General features: G+C 47.1%; 1 protein-coding gene across 3 annotated transcripts in view; it reads right to left on the bottom strand.

Annotated features, from left to right (window-relative positions):
* The window catches only part of LOC147632786 (ARM repeat superfamily protein), a 106,000-nt gene that overhangs the window by 43,210 nt on the left and 35,865 nt on the right, over nt 1–26,925 (bottom strand). For all 3 annotated transcript variants that reach the window (XM_086807657.1, XM_086807656.1, XM_086807658.1), the window contains 7 exons: nt 21,334–21,413; nt 21,102–21,233; nt 19,742–19,801; nt 19,085–19,253; nt 12,418–12,560; nt 12,207–12,323; nt 11,880–12,060 (listed from right to left, as the gene is read on the bottom strand). In XM_086807657.1, the coding sequence (XP_086663783.1) occupies nt 11,880–12,060; nt 12,207–12,323; nt 12,418–12,560; nt 19,085–19,253; nt 19,742–19,801; nt 21,102–21,233; nt 21,334–21,413 (882 nt within the window). The remainder of the gene's footprint in view (nt 1–11,879; nt 12,061–12,206; nt 12,324–12,417; nt 12,561–19,084; nt 19,254–19,741; nt 19,802–21,101; nt 21,234–21,333; nt 21,414–26,925) is intronic.

Genomic DNA, 26,925 nt, shown 5'->3' with positions numbered 1-26,925 from the left:
GTGGGGTCTCTGCACTCTACACTTCGGCTCATAGTCAGGTGCTGATACAGGGCGTGCGCGGAGAGAGGTTCCAGCTCTCGCGCTCGGTGCGGCAGGGGTGCCCTTGGCGCCCTTTCTTTTTCTTTTTGTGGCGGAGGCCATGAGCACTTTTTTGACGGCACAGGATACAGGTTTGCGGGGCCTCCAGCTTCCCATCCGCACCTTGGAGGAGCTCCTAGACTCGGAGTTTGCGGATGACACTGCTGTCTATCTTCAGGGAGGTGAGGAGAACCTCCGCCGCTTCGCCTCAGCCATGGACAGGTTTTGCAGAGCTTCGGGCGCTTTGATCAACTGGCACAAGTCGTGTGGGTTGTGGGTCAGTTCTATGCCCCCCCCCCCCCCCCCCGACTTGGAGGCCAGTTGATGGTTTTCAGTGGCTGCCCCCCGGCACTACAGTGCGTTATTTGGGATGCTATGTGGACATTGACATATCTCCGGAGCAGCAGATAGCCCCCCTTCTTCTGAGCATTCGGAAGAAGCTTCTGTATTGGAGTACCGCTCGTTTATCTCTGGCTGGCCGAGTAGTTGTGGCCAACCAGGTTCTGCTTGCTACCATGTGGTACATCACTTCTTGCTGGGCCTTCTCTCGAGCGTGCATTGGCCAGGTGCAGAGGCTCATCAGGAACTTTCTTTGGTCCGGTGGCGACGGGCGGCCCGCCAGGGCCAAGGTGGCATGGGCTGTGATCACTCAGCCGAGGGAGAGAGGCGGCTTGGGCATTGTTGATCCTATTTGCCAAAGCCGAGCTTTGCTTGGCAAGTTGGTAGTTCGTGGCCTCCTGCCAGGCGCGCTGAGCCGTGGAAGGAGTTTCTTGTTTCCAGGATGCTCAGCCGCACTCCTTCTCTTAGCGGCCCCTGGACCCCCAGCATCAGGTGGATCTTTACAGAGCAACGATCCAGAGGAGTGGGCCTTGGCTTCGAGGAGCGTTTTGCAGCTAGCCTTCTGAGGGCCTGGGCGCATCTGAGGCCGTCACTCTTCCAGACTCCCCCGGGCACCGATGAGGAGCGCCTGAGGCAGCCATTGATCTGGAACCCCTTGATTCGACTTCCCAGTGGCCATATGGTTGGATCGCGGTCTCACGTGTCGTGGGGCCCGTTGAGCTCCGGCCCAGCCCAGTCCCTAGACAACTGGATATGTTTTCAGGAGCTGCCTCTAGAGGCTCAGGAGAGGAGACTCAGTGGGATGAGGGGCAGAGAGTTGATGAGACAGGACATTGAGGCAGCCATCCCCCGGGAGTGGCGGACCCCAGTACAGGACCCTCCACCTCCACAGTGGATGGGTGTCTTTACTCGGCATGAGATCCTTCTAGCGGTCTGCGGCACAGCGGAGAGAGTCGCCCCACTCACTTTCGAGGTGGGAGAGGGTGGCCAGCTTCAGAGGACACGACTAGATTTGGATGGGCTCCAGGGTTGTATTCTTCAGAGGGTGCGGGTGGTCGGCTTTCATCAGAGACAGTGGCATGTAGACCCCTCACCGGCCTCGATAGGGGAGGACTGTTCTTGGAGATTATGGGCTTGGGACAGCAGGCCTCTTATTCGCCTTCAGTGGGATCCAAGTGAGTGGTTTTGGCGAGATCCCTACTCGGCCCCTACCAGCCCAGGCATCCCCTTTTTTCAGTACACAGCGAGGCTGGGGCGGCGGATTCAGAGGCACAGGATAGCGAGCACCCCGGCGGCGGCCGAGCATTGGCGGCGACAGGGGATCTCCCCTGCCTTTCTTAGGGACTTTTGGCAGCGCCTTTGGGCCAGCTTCCAGCCCCGGAAGGTGACGCTTTTTCTCTGGCGCACAGCGCATAGAGGACAGGCTGTGGGGGCTTGGCTAGCTTTTGGCAGACACCCAGCGTCCTGCCTCGGTGCGGCCATGCACAGGAGTCGCAGCGGCACTGCTTATGGGATTGCCCACAGGCACAGCAGGTCTGGCAGCGCGCTCTCAGGATGGTTTTTGCAGGCTCACCAGGTGAGATGCTGGTGACGTGGGGTGCGGTGGCTTGGGCCACAGACAGCGGCCTGGCCCTTGGATATGAGGACGTCCCTGGCAGTGCGACCATCCAGGTCTCTGACAGGGCGATGGCGGTGGTTCCGACGCCAGACTTCTCTTCGGCAGCCCCTCAGAAGGGGGTCGGGCACAGATGGGAGATGATCAGCAGCATGACGGCTTGGCACATATGGAGAGCCCGATGCAGGGAGGCCATTGACCGCCAGGCGACTCCACCGACGGAGGTCATACAGGCCCTCTGGGTGGACATCATTCACACCTTGAGAGGACACTGGGGAAACTCCAGGGCGACTCAGATCGCATGAGAGGGCGCCGCAAGGCTTTCCTCCGCACTTGGCAGCCTGGCCCTTTCCTCACCGCGAGGGGCGAGGATGTCACTTGGCACTATAGGCCTCCAGTTTTGCTTTTCTCACCTCCCACATGTACTACTAGGTAGCCCCCCCCCCCCCCCAGAAAGCGGCCAGCCACGGGGGTGGAGCTCAGGTGTTCACTGTGTTTTTATCCCTCCTTGCGAGGTGAGCTTTGTAGCCTTATGGCGTTTTCTCATTAACTAATAGAAGGATCGTTTTTCCAAAAAAAAAAAACTATGATGCAATTGATTTGCAAAGACAATCAAAAAGCGCTCTCTCTCTCTCTCTCTCTCTCTCGCTTTTTCGTGAAATGGTGTTTTATATTATATGTAAAAATGTACATCAGCCACATGGCTCACACAGAACCTATGGCCCAAAAAACCCCCCACAAAAGATCCTCTAAAGGATCATGACCATGCAAACTTGTACACTAATAAGAAAGCCTCCTAGCCAAATAAGCATCCCAGATAAAAGCATCAAAGATGAGCAAGCCGAGCCGCCGTAGACCATAATGAAATAACATCTGCATCCAGTAGTAGCTGAGCTAAGAGAAGAGAAGAAAACTGCCAAAGCAGCAAACCGCGGATACGTAGAATGTGCCCATGTATTCCAGACAAGGAATCAAAGATGAACCCATTTCGTGTAGTCCAAATATGCCAAAGTCCTGTCCATCTAAGGAAATGGAATATCACAAGGTGACTGTCCGAAGTAATGACTTGAGGACAAATCCCAAATATCCACTGATGAGCCGAAACAGTAGACCTCTCTACTGCCTCCCAAATGCGAGAGACAAAAGACCAAATCTGACGGGCCACTAGACAACTCATGAACAGATGCATAACTGTTTCAGTGCATGTCGTGCAAAAAAAGCAAGAGGCCAATGTAATTTTACAACGGCTGAGCTGATCCCGTGTAGGTAACCCTCCCACCAACATCCTCCAAATGAAAACCTTACCTTGGTAAGAGAGTTTAGACCGCCAACCACGCATAAGAGTTTTCTGCCACCATGATTTAGACTTGTGCAATCCCCACACCTTATTGGCCTTGGCTGAAACCCAATCTTTCTCTGATACGAGCTTATGATAGACCTGGTTAGCTGAAAGTGATATCAAGTCACCAGATTTACATAGTGCCCAATCAAGCCAAGGCTGATCTGCAGATGGCCGAGGCAATGGAGTAAAAGGCTCAACTGCATGCATGATGTCACCCCATAGTGGCTGAAATGTCCGAGGAACCCTAAAGTGCTGCCGAATACGACGAAACGAATATGGCCTGTCACGACCAGGTATCACAGCATCTCGGATTCTAACCAAGCCTAACCTAACCATGCGGTTGAGTCGTATGCGTGAAGCATCTCTGTCTGGCCAAACAATGACACGCGACTCCACAAATGTTTCGAACTGCAAAGAGTTCAAAAGTAGTCTTTCATGACCAGGATCCCACCGAGCCAATAGTAGAACTTCATGCCAAGAAAGGAGAATATGCGATAAAATGTGAGATGAGCAAATACGGACAGGATGAGCCGCATTCACAATGTCCCACCATGAAGCCTGCACACGTGTCCGTCCATGTGACAATCCCTCCAACTCAATCAAGTCACGAGCCATGAATACCCAAGGCTGCTCCTGCAAACACATATCCTGAAAAAGCGCCCACCTACGTGCCACCATATGCAAGCGGACATCCAGTAAAGCAACCCCACCCATTCTTTTGGGCGTCGTAATGTGATTCCAAGCTATCCATGTTTGACCCATAATATTTCCTTGCCTCTTCCACAGCATAAACCGAATGGGAGCAACCAAACGGAGAAGAGATTTGTGCGTCCAAGGTAGCAAAGGCAAAAAATAGGAAATCATGCTAAGCATAATAACCTGAGCTACCTTAACCCTCACGTGCATAGGCCACCCTTGAGCTTTCCAATACATAAATTTATCCGAGATCCGAGCATAAATCCAAGCAAGAAGCGCTCGGGGGTCCACATCCACACCCACCGGATACCCAAGATGACGAACAATGTCTCCTGTATGCACCACACGGCCTTGCCACCCTAATGCCTCAAGATCAAATTCCGTGCATACAATGAGGGCTGATTTTGTTGAATTTATTTTCAGTCCAGAAGCCAATGCAAAATTATTCCAAGCTTCCATTGCTCGATCTATATTGGCTTTTTCGGCCCTGAGAAACATAAAAGTGTCATCCGCAAGGGCTTGAGTAACCAATTGCTTGCCATGAGGGAGATGCAAACCAACCACTTCACCGCTCTCTCTCTCTCTCTCTCTCTCTCTCTCTCTCTCTCTACACAGTATCATCTATTGATCACATATATTGTCAAATGTTTTTATTTTACTTTTTCTTTCAGTTTTCCATGGCTCAATATATCCACTTTTGGTCTCATAGGCCCTTGTGTTATGGCATTTGTATATGGATAATCTGACATCTCCCGTGGGGAGAGATACTATTCCCACTCCCGATAAATCTTTAAAGCTTTGGTTTCCACAGACTAGTCACAGTTGGGAGATCATCAACAGCTTTAGCTTTTCATTTTAGTTCCTATCAGAGACCAGGCTCTCCAACTCTCTTATTGCACGGATGATACTGTTCCCACTCTCGATAGATCTTCAAAGCTTTGGTTTCCAGAGACTAGTCAGAGTTGGGAGGTCATCAGCAACATTGTAGCATGGCATATATAGCGGACCTGTTGGAGCGACGCCATCAAGGGCACTCTCACCCCTCCTAGTGAGTCCATCCATTCCATATGGATCACTTGGCATTACAGGCCACCTATATGGCTCTCCTTGTTGTTTTCGGGTTATAGGTTCACAGGCCTAAGGGGGATGGAAGATGTCCATGACTCTGGTGTGTGTGTGTGAGTGTGTGTGAGAGAGAGTATTGCACGGTACAATGCTTTTATAGGCAGAATGCCTTATCTTTCTCAACACTCTACTCACTAGGCCAGTGACACTAGTGACATCACTGCTTACACACATAAACACTTCAGTGGTTATAAGGTTGGTTCACATGTGCTCACTCACTCACTCACATAAGTGAGTGTTCACACACACAAACGAGGGTTGTTCGCACACTGACATAAGAGGGTACACAAAGAGAGAGGTACACATACACAATGGGTACACACGCAAAGACTCCGAAATACCCAACAAACCCCCTTTGGAGCAAAGGTGGAGATGTCCCGAGATAGACGTTCAATAGCCATTGTGATTTGGGCTCAACACTACACTCTGATGCTCCATCTAGGACATGTTCTCTCTTATAGACTCAAAGGCTAGTAAGCATGGTTCGTACTTTGTGTCTTTGGAGGGAGCATGTACATTTAGCCTATGGCTGTTTGATTTTTTACTAATAGAAGGATCTCTTTTACCCGTGGGGGGGGGGGGGGGGGGGAATTGCTTATTAATTTGAGATTGCTAGCCATGCTCATCATCCACGACACTCCTCACATGGATTTCTTGTAATCCAAACATGCATCTAAACCTTTCAAATTTGTCGCTTGATAAGACTTCGATGAAGATATCTACAGGCTGCTCAAATAAAATCAAAGAGCTTCACATGTATTTTCAGTCCTGGCCCTATACTTAACTTGAGTCGATGAAGATTCAATAGTTAGTTCTTTCTTGGAACTCCAAGCTATTACAGCATTATCATTTCCAAATCTGAAAACAAAACCTATAGTAGATCTCCTATCATTGATATCACTTGCCCATTCAGCATCCACAAAGCCTTCCAATTTAATCTCCATCCAATCATTCATGGATCTTTTTTTAATCCAAGAAGAAGGGGGGTTGGGGGCGTAATAAAAATCTCATAGGTAAATGATCATTTTACAAAGATCACATCCAGTATAACAATAGTTTGGGAATGGGAAGATCATGGAATCCCTTTGAAGACTTGTAGAAGCTTCGCCTTGAAGACCTTTTGAAGGACTTGAAGCCTGAACCATTGGGCTTTGGGCTTCTTGGAAGTTGCCTAGAGTTGCCCAACAAATTCTTCAATCAAAAATTTTGGAGACTTAAGTTATCCAGGCTGAAGAGAAGATGCTAAAAGGGTGGGTAGGCTTGTTGATATGGCTCTAGATCAAGACTTCTAGAATGTATGAGGACAGATATCAGGAGTATTGTTCCCCTTCAATGGTCATGGATTTGGCAAGAGTAGGGATCTCTTTGAGCTCATTCTTTCATAGTCAGCAGAAGTCTCCGTGTACATCTATATCTTCAATGTACCGAAGCCAATGCTCATTAGTTTCCATGGGAAGGAGGTATTCTTGGAGGGTCTTTCGGCCACCTTGGAATGCTCTTGAAGAGAGATGGATCTTCAACAATAACAACAACAAAGGACTTTTTAGAGAAGGACAAGGATGCAAAAAATCTCTATCAAGCCTTCTAGAGGTGTGAGGACTGGTTGCAGAATGTATTGCTGCCCTGAGGGTCTCTTGATCACCTTGCAACACTCTTGAAGAGAGATTTGGGAACCCATGGATCTTCAACAACAACAAAGTAATGTTTGTTCAATGTATTTGTTTCATTTTGTTGTGTTGGCACTCAGATATAAGCATGTACAGAAGAGGGGGTGGGGGGGGAGGGGGGGTGGTGGATTACACCCATGGTCTAGGCACAGACCATCTGGTCACATAATAAAACAATCCACTCATCACATAACCCTCACTTATATAACTTTTTCCAATAAAAGCATAAAAGCTATACTTGGGATTAAGTAACTCGTAGTCACTTTTGTGCCTTCATCCTTATAATCAGCTTGCATTTGCTAATTTTTTGGGCCCCCTAATCCTCGGATTAGCTAGCCTAACCTCCATGTTAACAATTTAAACCCCAGGTTAGCCTCCGGTACATTGCAGGCACGACTTCTGCACGTGACACAACCGATGATAGCTCCATAGAGACAAAAGGTGAGCTAGTGAGCTAGATGCATCAAGAGACCAGTAAGACTTGCTAGATAGAGAAGCCGTCTTGGCAAAGAACGAGACCATCCCAAAAAGAATCATAAGAACGAGATTGGCAGGCCCAAAAAGACCGTGAAGCCCAAGACCCACAAGCACAAGAAGACCATGAAGCTGTCACCAATTGGCCGACCATTTGGTCCATCTCCAATTTTGTGTCTCGTTCACTTGAGGCCAGGCCGGTGTCTCATGTGAAGAGGCCAGTATTTTGCTTAACATGGACGGGAGCCAGACTGGTGCCACCCGTGTGTTAGCAGGATGGTGTCGTATGGACGGGAGCCAGACTGGTGCCACCCGTGTATGACCTAGACTATGTTCTATCCATGGGATTGTCACGCCATGGAAGAGCCAGTATTTGTGCCGTGTCTTACCTATGGGACTGTCACTCCATAGGGAGGCCCGTGCCTGGAACTCTGTTTTACCTATGGGACTGTCACTCCATAGGAAGACCAGGATTTATGTTTTATGTCGTGCCATTTTTGTGCCCGGCAGATATTTTGTACTTGTTCCATGAACGAGAGATATGTCCATGATACTGTTTGCACATGCACTCATGTTTTGCATGTTTTAAACTGTTTTCGCATGACTTGTATTTTTGTGTTTGCCTGCTTGACGTGTCACTTCTTGAGCAGGGATGCCTGCCAGTGAGTCGTGAAGTTTGCTCTGTCTTCTGACGAGTTTTGTTGCATGTGAACAGGTGGTAAGTGTATTGCACTTGTTGGTGTAATAGTTTTAATTCTAACCTTTTGTTTTATAAGGTTGTATATTCACATTCACTTAAAAGTGGGCACCCACTATGGGCACCCACATAGGGGCCAAGGTGGGGAGCCACACTTAACCTTTGTGTGTGTGGGGGTGGGTGCATGGTCACCTACCCACACCACCATGAAGCTGGCCGCCCCCATGCAAACGTGGGGAGCCGGCCAGCTGTGGTTGTTTACTTCTCTCCATCCTCTACAAAAAAAGCACCACGACCACCCCAATAACACACACGTTTTGGTGCGCTCCCTCCACTTCAGGCTGCACATCAACCTGCACTTCTGCTCCCAGGCGGCTGCACATCAACCTGCGTTTCTGCATACAGGCGGTGATTATCCTTCTCAGGCTGCTGCGTTTCTGCATAACCAGGCGGTGTCTGTACTGCACAGGCTGCGCTGCCTCTTTTGCAGGCGGCTGTGTGCCATCATCAGCAGGCTAAACAAGCTGCACAGGCTACGCTGCCTCCTCCAGCAGGTGGCTGTCCCCTCCAGCAGACGTCTGCCTCTTCTCCACTACAGCCAGGCGACCATACAGGCTGCTCCTCCACTGTGTGTCCTCTCCAGCAGGTTATACTCTGCAGCCAGGCGGCTCCTCTTCAGATTGGCAGCTACTCCTCTTCCTTCTCCTCCACAGAAGGTGGCTGTCCTGCACAGCAGGTGATTGTTCTCCTTTGCAGGCGGTTGCACCTCCTTTACATAGGCGGCATCTCTACGGTCCAAAGGTGCCGAGATCGGGAGAGCCAGGCGTTAGTACGGGAGCGCCTGTTTGTGCGTGGTCTTGGAACACCCGTGGGGCGCTCTCCGCGGATTCCAGTGAAGGCATAGGACCGTAGAGACTGGACCACTCAAGTGGTCGTTCTACTTCGAACATCTACTTCAAGCCTCTTGTTTGGTACTGTATTCATTTGTACATGGACATCATCTGGTTCTTTGAACCCATGGAGCATTGTATTTGTTAAATACTCCCAATAATATATCATCTATTGAGGAGGGGGGGGTCGGCCCGTTCCGGCCCCAGTGCTAGTGTCCATCTATTTCATTTCAAATTTCAGTTGTTATTAAGTTGTCCATTTCAAATTGTGATATTAAGTTGTGCTATTTCGCGTGTGGGTGTCCAACGGAGTCTATTCCCACTTGACGTGATCGGTTTCAGACGCCCAAAGCTGGTAGAACTCGAAAGCTAGAGGGGCAGACCAAGAAGATCATGAATCCCAAGACCCGATGTCACCAGCATGGACATTTCCCAGTATGAAAGAGATCTAGTGGACTCGAGACCGTCTAAATATTTGGAAAGTACAAGCTTTGGGAACGGGGGATTATCCTAGATTCTTTGATATTTGGAAAGTACAAGCTTTGGGAATGAGAAATTATCCTAGAATACAAAGAATCGCACTCCTAAAATTTAGGAGAATTACTATTTTTGGCCCGAGTTCGATGGAAATTCTGTTTGCGTCGTTACTTCTAGAATTGAGCAAATACCAAGAGTTGCCAAAGTACCTATGACAAATAGGCTACCAGTTGGGATATTTTTAGAGAAAAAGATCTCAACAGAAGGTTTCTTTATTTCTTTAGCCTCTTGATGGTTGTACTGCCCATGTACTTGTACTGAACTGAATGGAGGATTGTACCTGCTATTTAAAATTTTGTATTTGTTGTACCAACCCATGTTATTGCTATACTGGCTGAATGGAGAGATGTATCTCATGTACCGACTCTATTGCATGACGACCCATGGTTTTTGAGGAAGAATCAGTATCCACACCGAGGTATATGGATTATATTGTTGGCTCGGCATGTCTGCGGCCTGTGTACCACTTGAATTTATAGTTGCCTCATGTTGGGATGTGTTATGGCATTTGTATAAGGATAATCCAACATCTCCCATGGGGAGAGTAAGGCCATCAAAGCTTGTACATGATATTTTCTCCTTGTGTAATAAAATACTCCAAGGGCGGGGGGGGAGGGGGGGTGGTCGGATCATTCCGGCCTCTATGCAGTATCAATTGTGCACATCTCTATTAAGTGGCATATGCTTAAGGCTATGACCAGTTTCAGTGTTTAATTGCATTAATGGTCGAGTCTTTTGCAAAACCCCTGGGCCCTCCAAAAGTTACATTCTCACACTTGTTAGAAAGTGGATCAAAGTGAGACAAGTGGCTTCACCCTTGTCACTTCAACTATCGTGTGCCTCTCCACTTGTCATTATAGCCTTCTCTTGCCATTTTAGCTCAGGGGAGGCCCAAATCTATAAATTGAAGCCCTCTCTTTTCATTTGGAGGAGGCTCACTTGCTACACACTAGCCTCTATCATGTTGGTTGCTCGCATTCTCGTCAACTACTACTTGTGGATAGTTCCTACACTCCTTCACTCCCCTCAACAGAAGGTTTCTTTATTTTTTTACCCTCTTGATGGCTACACCATCCCTATAACGGCTGATTTATGTATTGTACCGATTGAATAGAGGCTGTAGCGGCCGCTGTTTTGAGAGTTGTATCCGTATCTTTTGTAACAACCCATGTACTTGATGTACCGGCTGATTTGAGAGTTGTATCTATTGTACCAATCCATGTACCGACTGATTTGAGAGTTGTATCTATTGTACCAATCCATGTACTTTTGATGTACCGACTGAATGAAGGGTTGTACTTGTTTCGAATTTTGTACATGTAATACCAGCCCATGTTCTTGCTGTACCAGCTCAATGGAGAGATGTACCTGTTATACCAGCTCTATTGCATGAAAACCCGTGGTTTTTGGGGAAGAATCACTACCCACACAGAGGTATATGGATTATATTATTGGCTCGGTATTTCTACAGCCTGTGTACTCGCTGAATTTTATGGTTGCCTCATGTTGGATTGTGTTATGGTATTTGTATATGGATAATCCGGCATCTCCCGTGGGGAGAGTAAGGCCCTCAAAGCTTGTACACGATATTTTCTCCTTGGGTAATCTGGAAGCCTAGGAGGCTGCCTATTAGCAGTGCCTAAAATGATGAAAGAAATCAGGAGCTTGCCAATCAAGCCTTGGCTAACAAAACGACTTCCTTGGAAGTTTAGAAAAAAACCCCAAAGATTTCCCGAGCAAAGTTGTTTTCCACACATTCTCAGTGAAACCACTCCCATAGCGGGGTATTCGGCTAGCTCATCCTGTTTGAATCATACTACAAAGTGGTCAGGATCACAGAAACAGCTAAGATGCTCAATGCATCTCTACCTAAAATGGCTTTTCAGAGCAAGGTAAGAGATATTGGTTCACATAGAAGGATTGGAGGTTGAGTACAAAACATTGCCCCAACTTGAAGCACATCCCATGATTGATGCAAAGAGAGGGGTGTGGTGACAGAGCATACCATGTGCAGGCAGCTCCTGCTTCACACAGGGGATGGCGGATGCCCAAGGATGTTAACTCCCGACCTCCCAAGATGAAGGCAGCAGCTCAAACCACTAGGCCAAGCCCTAAGGGACAACACAAAGATACTTTATAGGATATCAATGGTATTTTTTCAAGTCTTTTGGTAGAGATGCATTTTATATCACTAACAATGCATGAGAAGGCACGGAATTTGACTTGAGAGTGCATGCAAGTTACTACTACCCATAGATATAGCTAAGTAAAACCTCGACCTAGATTTGAAAACCACAATGATTTTTTACTGAAAGCCTCAAGATATATGAAGAAGACCTGTAAACACCTAGTAAAATTCTTTTGCGATTCACAAAGACTGCCGGAGCCAGCAGACAATACGATTTGCATGATGCTTTACCTTCGCCAGCTCTTATCAAGCTTTGCAAAAGAACTAGCACAATTAAGGGCTTTGCACGTTCATGATTAGTTGCACAGGCAGTAAACTGTGATGAAAGGGGGTCCGAATCCTCCCACAAGCCATTGGCTAGTGATTCAATCACCTTTGTATTGATACCATGTAGCCAAATTTTCCTTGATTCCTACACAATTTCAACTGGAAATATGTAAAACTCTCTTTAAAGACAAATTTGCTTACATTTGAAAAAACCCTCAATAAAGCTAAGATCCTACCAAACCCAATCACAAATACTTCACAAGGTCAAAAAAAAACCATGGTGCATGGTACCTTATCATTTCTATCATCAGGCTTCAAACTTTCCTCTTTCACTGTGGACAATCCTCTAAAAAAACTCCATTTCACATTCTTGGCCACCTTTAATGCAGCCAGGTTCAATTTCCATGTCTGCACAAGAAGAAAAACATCAAACAAAAACAATTAAAATTTAGATAAAGCCTCCTTTATGTCTGAACCTACATGACAGCATTGCATCGGTCACCTTTGGGAGCAGTAGCATGTTACTTAGAAGAATATGGCCCACCCTTTCTGTGTAGCTAGGATTAGCTTCTACATAGACAGATGACAAGAATTGTATACAATGTCTTCCGACTGAGTTAGCTTCTGCTTTCATTGATCGGGATCCTGCAAAAGCACCCACAAAGATTGGAATATATCCCAACTATTGAGAGGATAATTGCACATAAACAAGGAAAACACTAGAAAAGGTTTTGCAGAAAAATTCAAGGAAAAAAGACAATTTTCAAAAAATTTAAACTACAACCAATAGAGAAACTATGGGAATTAAAAGCAAGGACAAAGATGTCCGTCTTTTAGTGTTTCCAAAAAAAAAAGCAAAGCTTTTATTGTAAAACTCTCAAAGTAGCCTTCTCTTATTTAACAAAAGCACACTTGCCCCACTTTATCTATTAAAAAGCTTGCTTGCTCCTTTTTTATATCAAAAAGCTGGCACCCCTTTAAAAAAGCTTGCTTGCTACTTTTTTTTTAAGCCACGCGTTTACTTCTTTCAAGCACCCACGACCTGCTCTCTCTCTCCCTCTCTCTTCAGCACCACTTCAGCACAGCAGAGGCAGGGTCAGGACACAGCCGCTGCATCCACATCCAGAGGGGTCACTCTTGAGCGCGCCTCTCAGCTACATCAGGACAGACGCCCTAGACCTCGGGGTATCCGTAGCACATCCAGATGGCATGGGAAGATTAGAGAGATCATCGCAAATCACCAGCAGATACCCTCCAGGCAGTTCACCCCAGAGGAGCTTGTCTTCATGCTTCAGCGACCTATGAGGGATTTCATCCACTGAGGGCCCGTCTATTCCCTCACACATTCATGAGCCTCACGTTTCATCCCCTGTTAGTAGCTTCCCAAGTTTCCCATCTTCCCATGTTACTCTTGATCTCTAGATCTATAGATCTTTAGATTTTTTCTAACTTTTTTCTGTTACACACCACTGACATTTGTACTTCATCTGACCAGATTATTTGTAACTTTTGGTCTCATAGGTCATTTTGGCATTTCGAAGATGTTAATACAGATTTCATTTCATATCTCTCTCTCTCTCTCCATCAGGATCCTCCTATGTCATTACAGAGGACATGCCGTGGGAGGAGGAGACGGGAGCCTCGCCATACACTTGTCTGTCAAAGGAGATTATGCATTATTCTACACTAGGGGAAGCATTTCTTACGGGTGACTTCAATACCCACACACAGAGCAGACAGTGTGAGGTGTATGACTATGATGACATGGAGATCCTCCACCCTGTGGATCCAGAGGAGATAGGGGCTAGTCGGGCATCAGAGGACACTCGACCAGACAGAGGACATTATGGGGACCACTTACTAGAGTTAGGAGCCAGGCATCGTCTCGTTATTTATAACGGGATGCTACAGTGGCCGGGATCAGGAGGGCTGACATGCTTCCCACATGGGGGTCATACACGGACCGGAGGCACGGTGGTAGACTACATTATGGGGTCTTTGGAGGCATCACAGCTTGTCACCTCATTCTCCATTCCACCTTGTCCTATTGGGGCAGATCATACATACTTGGCATTTTCACTAGCCGGATCACCAGTATCACCAGCCCCCCACATACCGACGCCACACACTACCATCTACTTCACACATGACATGGCAGACATATACACTGGCAGAGTAGAGGATGGGCTCCTACTCATGGATCCCCTGGCACCTATGGATACCATTACAGCCCAGCTGGCATCACTCCTACACACGGCTGCATTACAGAGCTTCCCACATCGTGTACTCTCAGGAGAGCCTGCGAGACCTGGGACTATGCCCCAGAACAGATGGTGTGATGACGAGTGCAGAGCCCTATACTCACCGCTCCACATACAGAGAGCCTTGGGAGCCATCACAGAGCAGGAGTCGAGGAGAGAGATGAGGAGACTTACTCGCCGCAAAAGGCGGACCTTCGCAGAGATACAGGAGCTAGAGATCTTTCATTTCTTCATGAGTAGAGATAGCCCTGTCTCATGGCGGCACTTCAGAGAGCCCCGGACACCGACACCTATTGCAGACCCACAAACATGGCACACATATGCAGAGAGCCTATACCATGCCCCACAGCAGCCACCTATACCTCAGTCACAGGAGCCTCGACCTACCACAGCTAGCTTCTTTACCCACTCGATGGTACAGGAAGCTATCCGCCACCTACAGCATGGACGGGCCGCCGTTCCCCCATGCTATTTGGGTTATACATTGATGAGGTGGCTGACTTCATTACACGGGGAGGCGGAGATGGAGTTGATTTAGCAGGTACCTCAGTACATATTATGCTCTATCTTGATATTGTATTAGTGTCTGAGTCTCCACGTGGTCTACAGCAGCATCTACATGCACTCGATGATTTCTGCACACAGGGGGGTCTTACTGTGAACCTTGGGAAAACCAAGGTTATGGTCTTTCATACATCGAGACAGGGCAGGAGTCACTGACATTCACTCTCGCAGGACGCCAGGTGGAGGTGGTGACATCATATGTGTACCTAGGGGTTACCTTCTCTGCAGCAGCCACATGCTTCACCATGGGTTCAGCAACCAGAGCTAGATTGACACGAGGATATGCAGCATTGGCTATGCTAGAGAGACAGTGCCACCAGGCGCATTTTCAGGAGCCCCGGACGAAGGGGTGGCTATTTGACACATTAGTCACACCGGCATTGATGTATGGAGCAACGGTATGGGCGCCAGGCCTTGCTACCCATTGGTGGACACAGATAGAGAGACCACAGGCCCTCATGATGGCACGCATGATACGCAACAAACCGTCAGTACCTCATGACATTATCCGAGCAGAGTTTGTTGCGCCTCCTATGATGGTAGAGGCCATATTTCAGACTATATGCCTGCTAGACAGATTCAGAGAGATGCCACAGGACAGATTGTCATACATAGCTTTTGAGGCATCTAGACAGCTGGCTGAGGCAGGAGACAGAGGATCATGGTATGCACAGGTCACACATTGGTTCTCGCAGCATGGCCTAGACATGGATAATCTACCACCATTCCAGTATGACAAGGATGCACCACATATCCGTCTCTCTCATAGTGAGAGGAACAGAGTATTGAGACAAGATCTATGGCAGCTCTATACATGAGAGACATGGATATCGCCTACACAGCCTCTTCCACCGAAGATACTATACTACAGAGATCACTTCATGAGTATCATTGATGATGAATTTATAGAGAGGCCTAGATACATGGAGGGCTTTTTACCACACGGCTCCTGAGTGGCTATTGGTCAGCTTAGAGTTTCATCACACCGATTGGAGATTGAGACTGGCAGAGCAGCACGGATCCCCCGAGAGGAGAGGGTATGCAGATTGTGCAGAGAGGAGGTGGAGAGTGAGGAGCATTATGTATGCAGATGCAGAGCATATACAGCCATCAGAGAGAGAGACCCCATTTTATTCAGAGAGCCACATTCCCTACGCCAGATCTTTGAGGCACAGACCAGCGCATACTGGGGAGATTCATTCTAGACATACAGCGCCACAGAGAGACATTATTACATGCTCAGACAGCTCCAGAGGGGGGGCGACAGACACAGATTACTACATTTTTTCACAGATCCATCCCCCTCCCAACCCCTACACGGCAGGGAATTACTCTCCAAAGAGAAGAGACACTTAGAGCCCGCACGAGACAGAGGACACCTGGCTTTCGGACACCACGCCTATACCAGAGAGAGATGACACAGATCAGAGCTCAGTTTTACAGAGAGGGTGCGGAGCGACTGGCTCGCTTCAGAGCACACCCAGGCATGTCCTTCAGGGAGCTGTGGACACCCCCTTCACTGACGTATCCCCCCAGTATGGTACAGGATGGAGCTAGCTAGGTCGCATATCATGATTGCATACTCCATGCATTTAGCTTTGCATTCTCCTAGTAGTAGAGCTCCATCCCCTTCACCACTCATTGTACTTATTGCACACCCAGATTCAGCTTTTTAGTTCAGCACTTTTTCATTTTGTTGGGATGATAGAGGGTACCCCATACAGGTACTCCGATTTGTCTCATAGGCCGAGTTCGGTCTTTTGGAAGACGTTAATAAAATCTCTCTCTCTCTCTCTCTCTCTCTCTCTCTCTCTCTCTCTCTCTCTCTCTCTCTCTCTCTCTCTCTCTCTCTCTCTCTCTCTCTCTCTCTCAACGGCCTTCCCACACACGTAGCCCACAGTACGACCACGTCTTGGGAGCATGCCCCAGAATAGTTGGTATGATGATGACTGTAGGGAGCTCAAAGCCCGGCTACAGAGAGAGGTGGCCACAGGTGTTACTACATATAGACAATCACGCATCATCTTTCGATCCCTCATTCGGCGGAAGAAGAGAGCATTCTTAGCTCGGCTGGAGAGAGACATCTATCAGTTGTTTTTTAGTCAGGATTCTGGGGAGGCCTGGAGAATGCTTAGAGAGCACCCCCCCCACCTCCGACCATTACCTCTCCAGATACATGGGGCGAGTATGCAGCCTCCCTCTACACAGTATCAGAGCAGCCACCACTACCGAACCCTCCAGAGCCTTGTCCACCCACTTCTACCTTCTTCACAGCAGAGATGGTGAGGAGGGCCATCAACAAATTGCATATAGGGAGGGCACAGGATCATGAGGGCATTGTAGCCGAGCATGTCATACATGCTAGAGATATGATTGTAGAATTGCTAGCTCTCATGTTTAATAGAGCCATGTGTGAGGGGTTTCCTGGGACTTGGAGTACTTCCACGATTGTGCCGGTACTCAAGTCTGGAGATCCGAGCCTGCCGACTAACTACCGCACCATTATGATTGGTCACTCGCTGGCCAAGCTATATGCCTCTATTCTTGAGCAAGAGTTGAGCAGATGGGCAAAGAGACAAGGGGTCCGAGCTCACGGACAAGCCGGTTTCAAGAGGAGATTCTCTACTTTGGATCATATCTTTACCCTTAGGGCTATCACTGAGGAGGGCAGAGCACATGGGAGGAGGATCTACTATGGCTTTGTGGATTTCCGCAAGGCCTTTGACACAGTGCCCCGGTACCACATGAGATTATTAGAGCCGAGATGGGAGCACCACCAATCGTAGTCGAGGCTCTTGCCAGATCAGTGTCCATTCATAGCACCTGGGAGCTTCCCCGACACCGGTATGCACGACTTGCTTTAGAGTCCTCTCATCAGCTAGCCATGGAGGGAGACACTTCATGTTGGTATGCGCAGATAGCATCCTGGTTTGAGCTCCACGGGTTCAGTTTAGACAAATTTCCACCCTTCCAGTACTCTCTGGAGGCACCCTCTCTCACCTTGACACATTCTGAGATTAGTAAGAGTCATCAGACAGGACCTCATTCAGTTGGACACTAGGAGGACATAGCTAGAGCCCTCACAGGAGTTGGGGATGAAGATGGCTTTCTATAGAGACCATCTTCTCCGCACCACTGAGGATGGCTTTATACTTAGACCGAGCTACATGGATACCCATCTGTCTCATGGATTGAGGTGCACCATTGGGCAGTTCCGCACCTCCTCACATCAGTTAGAGATAGAGACAGGCAGATTTAGAGGCATACCTCCAGGGGACAGGATTTGTCAGATTTGTTGGATAGAGCCAGAGACGGAGGAGCACTACATCTGTCTCGCTGCACAGCATATTATGAGATTCGAGGGCGCTACCATTGCCTTTTCAGAGAGGGATTTGGACCACTGGCTAGAGTCATGGACTATTGTGATCAACGATGCTTGGGTTTTTATCTCCTAGAGATCCGCAGGCTCAGAGAGTCCATTATCAAGAGCAGACTGGCAGGGAGTCCACACAGAGACAGATTATTGACTTCTTTAGAGGGACTACCCAGGAGGACAAGACACCCGAGGGTTCGCGGATCCTCACATTGGAAACGGTGCCTACACCGGAGGATTCACAGCATCATTGCGAGGCATCGGTCTCATCCAACCAGGCATCGGGCTGGTCCAACCAGGCATCTCACTATGGCAGATATCCAAGCCATCCGGCAGAGACCCATGCTAGAGCTCCTAGGATGATTACGACTCCAGCCATATACTGTTGTACTCACCGTCACTTTTGTACTCCCCCATATTCATGTATTCATGTATCCATGTACTCATGTACCCCATTTTGACTAGTAGCATTAGCTTCCCACTCTCCCTAGTTGCTGCTTCCGGCGGATGCCCCCTACTGATGTATTGTGGGGCTAGATACTTACCTTCAGTTCTTTCTTTTCTTTTCCAGACAGTATATCAGATGTCACATGGTTGTAACTTTGGTCTCATAGGTCACTTTGGCCTTTTGAAGACGTAATATAACATTTCATTTCATTTCTCTCTCTCTCTCTCTCTCTCTCTCTCTCTCTCTCTCTCTCTCTCTCTCTGCATCCCCGCAACCTGTGCCCCTCTTCACCTGACTGATTTAGCCCTGCACAAGCCCTGCTGCTGTTTTGGCCCACATTGACTAGCCATTTTACTTGGATTAAGACTGACTTGACCAACATTTCGACCACCATCAAATACTTGATTTTCACGATTTTGGGGCCTACTTTTGGAGGAAAAAGCGGTCATTAAAAATATTTAAATCTGAAAGGTTTTCTTGTAATGCTAAAGATTTTTTATTTTTTTTTTTAACAAGGTGTTACCTTTCTCGAGCAACTCAACACACCGCACTAAAACTGAGGCTTGACTCATGAAGAGCTCGCCAGAGTCTATAAGCATTTCCAGGCCATCCACACACAGAACTGATCTAACCACAGAAAGATCAGCATCATGAAGTCCCACCAACAACGCCTCTGAACAAATTATCTTCATCTGTTAGCATAGCATGCACCATATGGAATTAGTCCACAGATGAGAAGAGCTTGGCCCGGCCCTATGTATGATACTACTTCTTAAAGGATGACAACACACAATAAGAAAGAACAATTATAGTTTTCAAAGAAATAATTGATTTTCAAAAAAATGAAGGATTTAGTCTACCCAAATATAAGACGAAAAAAAATGAAGAATATGCATGTTTTGACCAAAAAAAAAGTCATCAAAACCTAAGGAAACTTCTTTTATAAGTGACAAAGGAGGATTTAGTGTAGGTGTCATGGTGGAGGGCGAGACAAGGGGACAAAGCTGCAATAGAAAAGCCCTTAATGTAGGTGTAGAAAACCATGCAGAGAACCTTTAATTAATAGTCTCCCTTGACAATCGAGACTAAATAGTTCACTTAAGTGCATGCTTAGTCCTACCCAAGCAGGCCAAAACAAAACAAATGTGCTGATGTTTTTGAAAAAGCTTGAAGACACAACCTTGGGATTACTCTTGGAAACAGCGGCCACCTGTTGGAGTGCTAGCCCGCGGACACGAGCCTGTTTATAAAAGGAAAATAACAGATAAGTCCTCTAAAATCTCATTTACATATGCACGCTCAAACTCATAAATAGTGAAATTTCTCAGAAACTAACATGCATCTCATCCCCACAAGCTTCATAATGTATAGCAGATGGCTGCAAAGTTTTGGAGTCACAAGCAAGCTGCTTAAGATGGGGGCACAGTTTCGCATGTGATGAAGGAGGAGAATGGGCTGCTGCCCATTGTACAACCAAAGAGAGGCCAAGATCAGAGCTGATTATACCTTCAAGCTGGAGATTGCTCTATAAACCAGAAAACAGAATAATCTAGCCTCCCCACCAATAGGCAGCACCTGTCTGGCACTTCTAAAAAGCCCATATCGGGCCCCTGCTGATCTTAGAAAGCAGCTTTACCCTGTCTGGTTGCTGCCAAGCCAATTTCAGACACGTGTCTATGTTGTCCAGCGTGCTGTCCTTGCAACGAGCCAACTGTGTGTTCAATTTGGCACTTACATAGACACTCCTCCTTTCCAGCCTTCCAGAGCCTTCTTCTAATTGCTCAAACTGGCTTCTCCACAAAACAGTTGTTTAAAGGTAGTTCTATACAAAACCAGAACATTAGGGTCCCATGTTGTTCATAAATTTAAACAGGATGGTAGTGTTACAGCATGGTAACAAATTGTGGCGGATTTCATATCTTCCTGATTTGAGCTAGGCCAAAAGACTAGAATACTTCTAAGCCCTTTAGGGTGGGTCACGTGTTCTTCATAAATTAAAAGGGATGGAAGAGCTACAGCATGGTAACAAATTGTGGACAACCATACAGAAGTTTGAATTGGATTTCATATCTTCCTATTTTGAGCAAGAGGCAAAAATACTAGAATACTTCTACGCCAAAACTTTAGGGTCACGTATTCTTCATAAATTTTAAAGGATGGTAGTGTTACAGCATGATAAAAAATTGTGACCAACCATACAAAAGTTTTAAAAATGGATTTCATATCTTCCTATTTTGAGCCAGGCCAAATGACTAGAATATGTCTAAGGCATTCCTTTAACAAGGAAGACCAAAAAGCGGCTACCAATCCGACACGCAAACAATAATTTTCTGGAACAGCTGGCCAACTACACGGGCCCCGTGTCCCCAAACCTCCTTGAACAGGTGGGAGCTTCCTGGAGGCCACATGTCTGCCTTCTCTTAAACACAGAGGCTCAAGCAAAGTGTTGTACACGTAAACCTTACAAACTTACACAATATCTCTGCACGAGTTTTCATAAGAGTCAACTCTGCCAACCGTCACTTCTTTAGAATCAATACCTCTGGATGCTCCAAGGACCTGTAGATACTCCGATTCGACTCAGGCAGAACAGTGTGTAAGCTTCCCTCAAAGCTGAGGTTCAAAAGCAACAAAACCCCATCTTTGGTATTGGATGTTGCTCTCGTGGGGGACTGCAGCATAAAAGCACTCAATTATTTCAAGTCTTGGATTTTAAAAGGTCGTTAAAACTATGATTCGACTCAGTTTATAGTCACAAAAAAGCATACATACCGCAAGGAATCTGTTAACTGCTTTGTCTAGTTCTTTTGGAAAAAGGTTCTTAATAGCCAAAAGCAGCTTCTTTATTTCACCTGCACACACACACAAGTTTACCTCATATTCAGCAAATTTCACTTTACCCAAGTTCAGAAAGCATACATACGATACAAATGTACATTGTGAATAAACATAACATACACACATACATAACACACACACACACACACACACATACATATACACATACATACATGCCTCCCCCCCCCCCTTCCAGTACCTGTGCTACATGTGGAAGCTTAGAGGAACCTTTTACATGTTTAAATATGCAGAGATCATAACTGGGTTTTGCAATGTGCCAGATGCAAGACATAAATATTGCAGCAGGTGACTACCAAGAGAAATATTATGTGCATTGCAACAAAGCAGGCCATTTCACCCAAGATTGCAAGTACAAGCCAAAGGTTTCAGCAGTAAATGCCCTTGCTTACGCAGGAGCGGATGAAGCTCCTACAATCACTTATCCTAGAAATAGAGGATCTGGAGTAAACATACGCACCACTAAGAGGAAGAGGGGAATCACCAAGGTGTTTTGCATACGATGAGATTGGCCATACAAAGACAGAGTGCCCTGGTCTAAGAAGAGGCAAGGAAGGAATGGGCAAAAAATCACCCTGGGTGTTAGCCTAGGGATTACGGAGGAATAAAATCAGCCTAAGACAAAAGACCACGAAACTTATAAGAAAGCACTGGCAAGCATAGAAACTTTGTCTAGGAAGAGGAATGACAAGAGAATCTAAGTAGTAGCACTAGAATTGTCTGAGTGCTCAAAAGCAGCGCAGGTCAGATGGCAATCAAGAATCACCCGAGAGATTGAGAATGAATGAGGACTAGCACAGCTAGGACAAGATGGTCATGTGTTTTAAGTCTGAATGATTGACTTAACTGGAGGCCACATGCAAGAAAGGAGAACGCCAAAAGACCCCAAAGAGATGGCAACACAGGTTAAGAAACCTCAAGAGAAGAGGCACAAATAGCCCAAGAAGACAGGGCTAGAAGAGCCCAGGAAAGAGAGAGATGCCAAAGAGCCGAGGAAAAGAAGTCCACGTGAAGATCCCAAGACGAAGTGCCTGGCAGAAGGGCTAGGAACAAGAAGACAAGGACCAGAAGAGCCCAAGAAGTAGCGATCAAGAAAGGAGAGACTGGTTAAAAGGCTAAGAAAAAGAACAAAACTCAGGAAGAAGCCGGAAGGACAAGGAAGGGATTGGCCAAAGAGCAAGAAAGAGAGCGACAGAGAAGAGAGAGAAAGAAAAAAGAAAGAAAGATGTATTAACGTCTACTAGAGGCCGAACTCGACCTATGAGACAAATCAATGTACAACTGTCAATGTCTTTTGGATGTCCAAAAAAAAAAAAGGACAAAATGAACATGAAGTAAACTATGAAAGTACTGAGCTAGTGGGGGGGTGTGATGGATGGAGCACTACTGCTAGAGGCTCGGTATGCAACCTATATGCGCAGGGTATACAAGAATGCAATGCAGATCTGTCTAGCTCCAACCAGTACCATTATGGGGGTGTAATATGTGATACATAGGCGATGGCCAGGCAAAAATACCTCGGAGCATGATCTCCGGGTGTGAGTGTAAGTGAGCTAGCCGCTCCTGGATATGGTGCTGATGTCGAGCCCGTATCTCTGTGATCTCCCTCTGATGTAGTCTGGGAGTCTGGTAGCCTGGTGCTCTCGGTCTCCGTCTAGCTCGGAGGTCCGCAGCGCGCTGAAATGTAACCCCCTCCTGTGTCAGAATAGGCACTGGGATAGATCTCTGGAAGAAATCAGTGAGCTGGAGCTGTCGCCCACCTCTCCCTGTGGTATGAGTCCGTAGCAGTGTCTCTCTGTGGCGCAGGATTGGGTCCCAACAAACCTCAGAAGGGCCCCCACCCGTCGATCTATTTGTGTGTATTGTTGTGTGAGCATGTAAAGGGATGACCTTAGGGGTGTAAACCCTATTTTGTTATGACCAAAGACTTGCAGATTCGTAAACATATACCCACAAATGAACGGACATCGCAGGTTGTCACTAGGACCTCCCAGTTGGGTATTTCAGCGACCTTTGCGGGGTCCAACCGAGGTAATGAACCTCAAATAGAAAAGTTCGGACTTTTTATCATTGATACAAAGCTCATTGTTTTCCAACAACTTCAAAACTTGCTCCACACTATGCTCATGTTTCTCTATGATAGCTAAAAACCACTATGTTATCCAAAAATATGAAGACACATTTGACTATTGAGAGCTTGAAAATGAGCATCATCATTCTGTTACATGTGGCCGGGGCATTAGTCAACCCAGAGGGCGTAACCACGAACTCGCACTGAGCCCGTATAATACAAAAGGTTGTCTTGGAGATGTTTTCTCTTTCCGTCCACACTTGAAAGTTCTGCAGATAAGTGGTTCGGCAAATTCCCAGCTGATCAATTTGCAGACTGGGCCACTTTGAGGGAACCTTAGTCCAAACCTTTAAGCCAAGCAACTATAAGGACCGCATTCTCCAAGAACTGGGAACTCTACAATTACGTCATGGAGAGACAGTATCTAAACTCATGACAAAAACCATACTGTTGGTGGCCCACCTGTCGGCCTACCCTAGTGATTTCATGGTGCGACAATGGGTGTTGCAAGCCTTGCCTCGGACCACCCAACAAAAGATCTGGGAGAGTAAGCCGGCCACCACCTTGCTAGAGTTTCAAGAGCTAGCTTCCCAGCTAGAAAATGCAAGGCAAATGTTCAAAGGCTCAACCTCAAGTGCTGCAACCTCACTGGAAGATCAAGTGGCTATCCTCAAAAGGAAGCTGGAAGCTTTGAAGATTCAGAAGACACAAGGAGAGGATGGCACCTTGGCTCAGCTAAAGAGGGAGATTGGAGCACTAAAAGGCCAGCAAGAAGCAAAGCAAGGGGTATGGTGTGCCATTTGCCAAACGTCGGGCCATACTCCACAAGAATGTTTCAAAAGAAGATATTGCACGTTCTGTGCCAAAAGTGGTCATGAAGACAAGGATCGCTACTATCTCAAAGGTGTCCGCCAACTTCACCAACAACAACAACAACTTGCACCTGCCCAAGCCACTGTTCACCACACTACAACTTATGCCCCTTCTTCCCCACCAGTGTACCACCAATCTCCTACTCCTTCCACATAAGCCTATGCACCTACCACTCCTTCCTATCCACATAACCCCGCTCCACCAACATCATACCTTCCACCTCTCATCCCTATCCCACCTACTCTTCCCATCACTTTTGCTGCTACCCCGACACCAGCTACACTCCTCCACGGCCACCTTGTCCCCACCAGCTCCCCATAATCGTCCAATCCTCTGTTACAGGTGTGGGGAGTATGGCCATTACCAAAGTCCAGAAGGTACACCTCCTTGCCGACACTGCCCAGAGGACAAGAATCACTGTCCAAAACTACGGGCATCAACCTCCATCGCCTTCACGTTTCCAACCCCACTTGTTGTGCATCTAATCTCAGTCGAAAATGAAGCACCATACTCTCTTACCATCCCATCCTCATCCTTGGGTATAACCCCTTCCCCACTCTCCTCAACACCAACTCAGCACCTCACCACTCCAGCTGTCACTAGTGCTCAATCCAAGGCCATGGGGAGCATAGAACTATTAGTCAAAGAACAAGAAGAAACCTCTTCACCTATTCATCATAACTTGGCGGATCACGCATTTTTGGAAGCCTTCAAAGAGCTACAACAGGCTTCCCCAATGGTAGATACACTGGTGCCAAGAGTCCCACCTTTGCCCGGCACCACTACATCAGCTTTCTCCATGAAGACCCTCCTTCAAACAACACAAGCTGGGGTGTCCCTGTACCAATTGCTGGGCATCAGCCATATTGCTACACAGCAACTGGGATCCCTTCTCCACCAAATGGAGCAAGAATCCTCAGAGGAATCTCATAGTGGTGGGCAAAGGCAAGACAAAGGTAAGTAGATCACAAGGTGCATGGGAGCATCCAATACCTCTATCACAAAATGCTAAAGTCCTCGGCTCACTATGCAAATTAATGGCGAACCTCTGCCTGGCGCAATAGTGGATGGTGGATCTGGTGTCAACTTGATGCCTGAATCTACACTCCGTGCAATGGGACTTCAGACACTCGTCTGGCCAACTTTTGTGTCCGCATGGCGGACCAACGTGAGGTGCAACCCCTTGGATTGGTGGAAGGAGTCACAGTACAAATTCAGGATACTCTTCTTACTTGATTTTGTGGTTATCAGGCTTCCAACTGTGAAAGGTGCTTACTCCTTACTCATTGGCTGAGCTTGGTTAAGAGGTGCAGGTGTGCTACATGATTGGGGGGGAGAGAAATTATACCTTCAACAACAGGACTCCACGGAATTCAAGATGGAGGAGGGACCAGCCCAAGGCGTGCAAGGGGCCACAATCACATCCACATTATCCATCCCAACCCTCATTGAGCCTAAAGAGGGTATAGTACCTTATGGTGAAGAGTCAAATTTATTGGACTAGTTGGAAGCTGCCTAGGAGCTCACATGCTACATGGTGGAAATCTCAGAACTTCCTCCATCTTTGGGTTTGTTGAGAAGGTATTTCAATGCATGATGGTCAGTGATGAAATTGAAATGAACACCCAAAAGATAATGCCTAAATTTTTGACACGCATAGATAATTGCCAGACCTTCCGGCTCAGTGGTGCTGTAATTCCTTTCTGCCTAGTTGAGTAAGCGACTGGCATAGTAGATTGGCCGGTCCACTTGATGTTCCTAGCTTGGATGGGCCAATATTGCACCAACGGCAATTTGGCTGGCGTCTGTATGGACATGGAAGATGATGGACCAATCAGGTGGAATGAGAATGAGGACCTCAATTAGCCATTTTTTGAGGTAAGCAAAAGCATTGGATTTTGTGGTGGACCATTGAAAGGGAGTGGAGGGACTGACAAGTCGGGGTTAGGTGCAAGGCCTTGTGCAGAGATTATATGACCAAGGAGGGTACCTTGCACTACTAGAAAATGACACTTGAAAGGGTTAAGGCGCAGCTTGGAGGACCTAAGGATAATTGATATAGGTGTTCAGCAAAGGCTTCTATACAGGTAGATAAGTGAGTACCAGTGAAATTGGAGAAATCATCAATCATCAATGAAAGCAAAGAGGAAAGTGAGGAGAAATTCCCTAAAGATGTTAGCGACAAGGCGTTGAAATGTGGCCGGCGCATCGCACAAGCCGAAGGGCATCTTATTGTAGAAGTATGTGCCCCATTGGGTAACAAAGGTTGTTTTAGCCCGATCAGCTAGGTGGATTGCCACTTGGTTGTAGCAGCTAAACCCATCCATGAAGCTGTAGAGATTGTGACTGGCCACATCCTCAAGAACCGGGTCCATGAAAGGGAGAGGAAACCCATCTTTGATTGTGGCTTTATTGAGAGAACGGAAATCAACACATACCCGAATCTTATTTGTTTTCTTTTTGGGCGTGATGACCATTGGGGAGAGCCACTCTGAGTGTTGCACTGGAGAGATTATTTTGGTACATTCCATTTTCCCAACTCCACTTTGACCACCTCCGCATAT

Source organism: Cibotium barometz, chromosome 13 (genome assembly GCF_041138505.1).
Source record: "Cibotium barometz isolate CiBa-2024 chromosome 13, ASM4113850v1, whole genome shotgun sequence".
NCBI classification, from domain to species: domain Eukaryota; kingdom Viridiplantae; phylum Streptophyta; class Polypodiopsida; order Cyatheales; family Cibotiaceae; genus Cibotium; species Cibotium barometz.
This window is presented reverse-complemented; position numbering and strand designations above follow the sequence as displayed.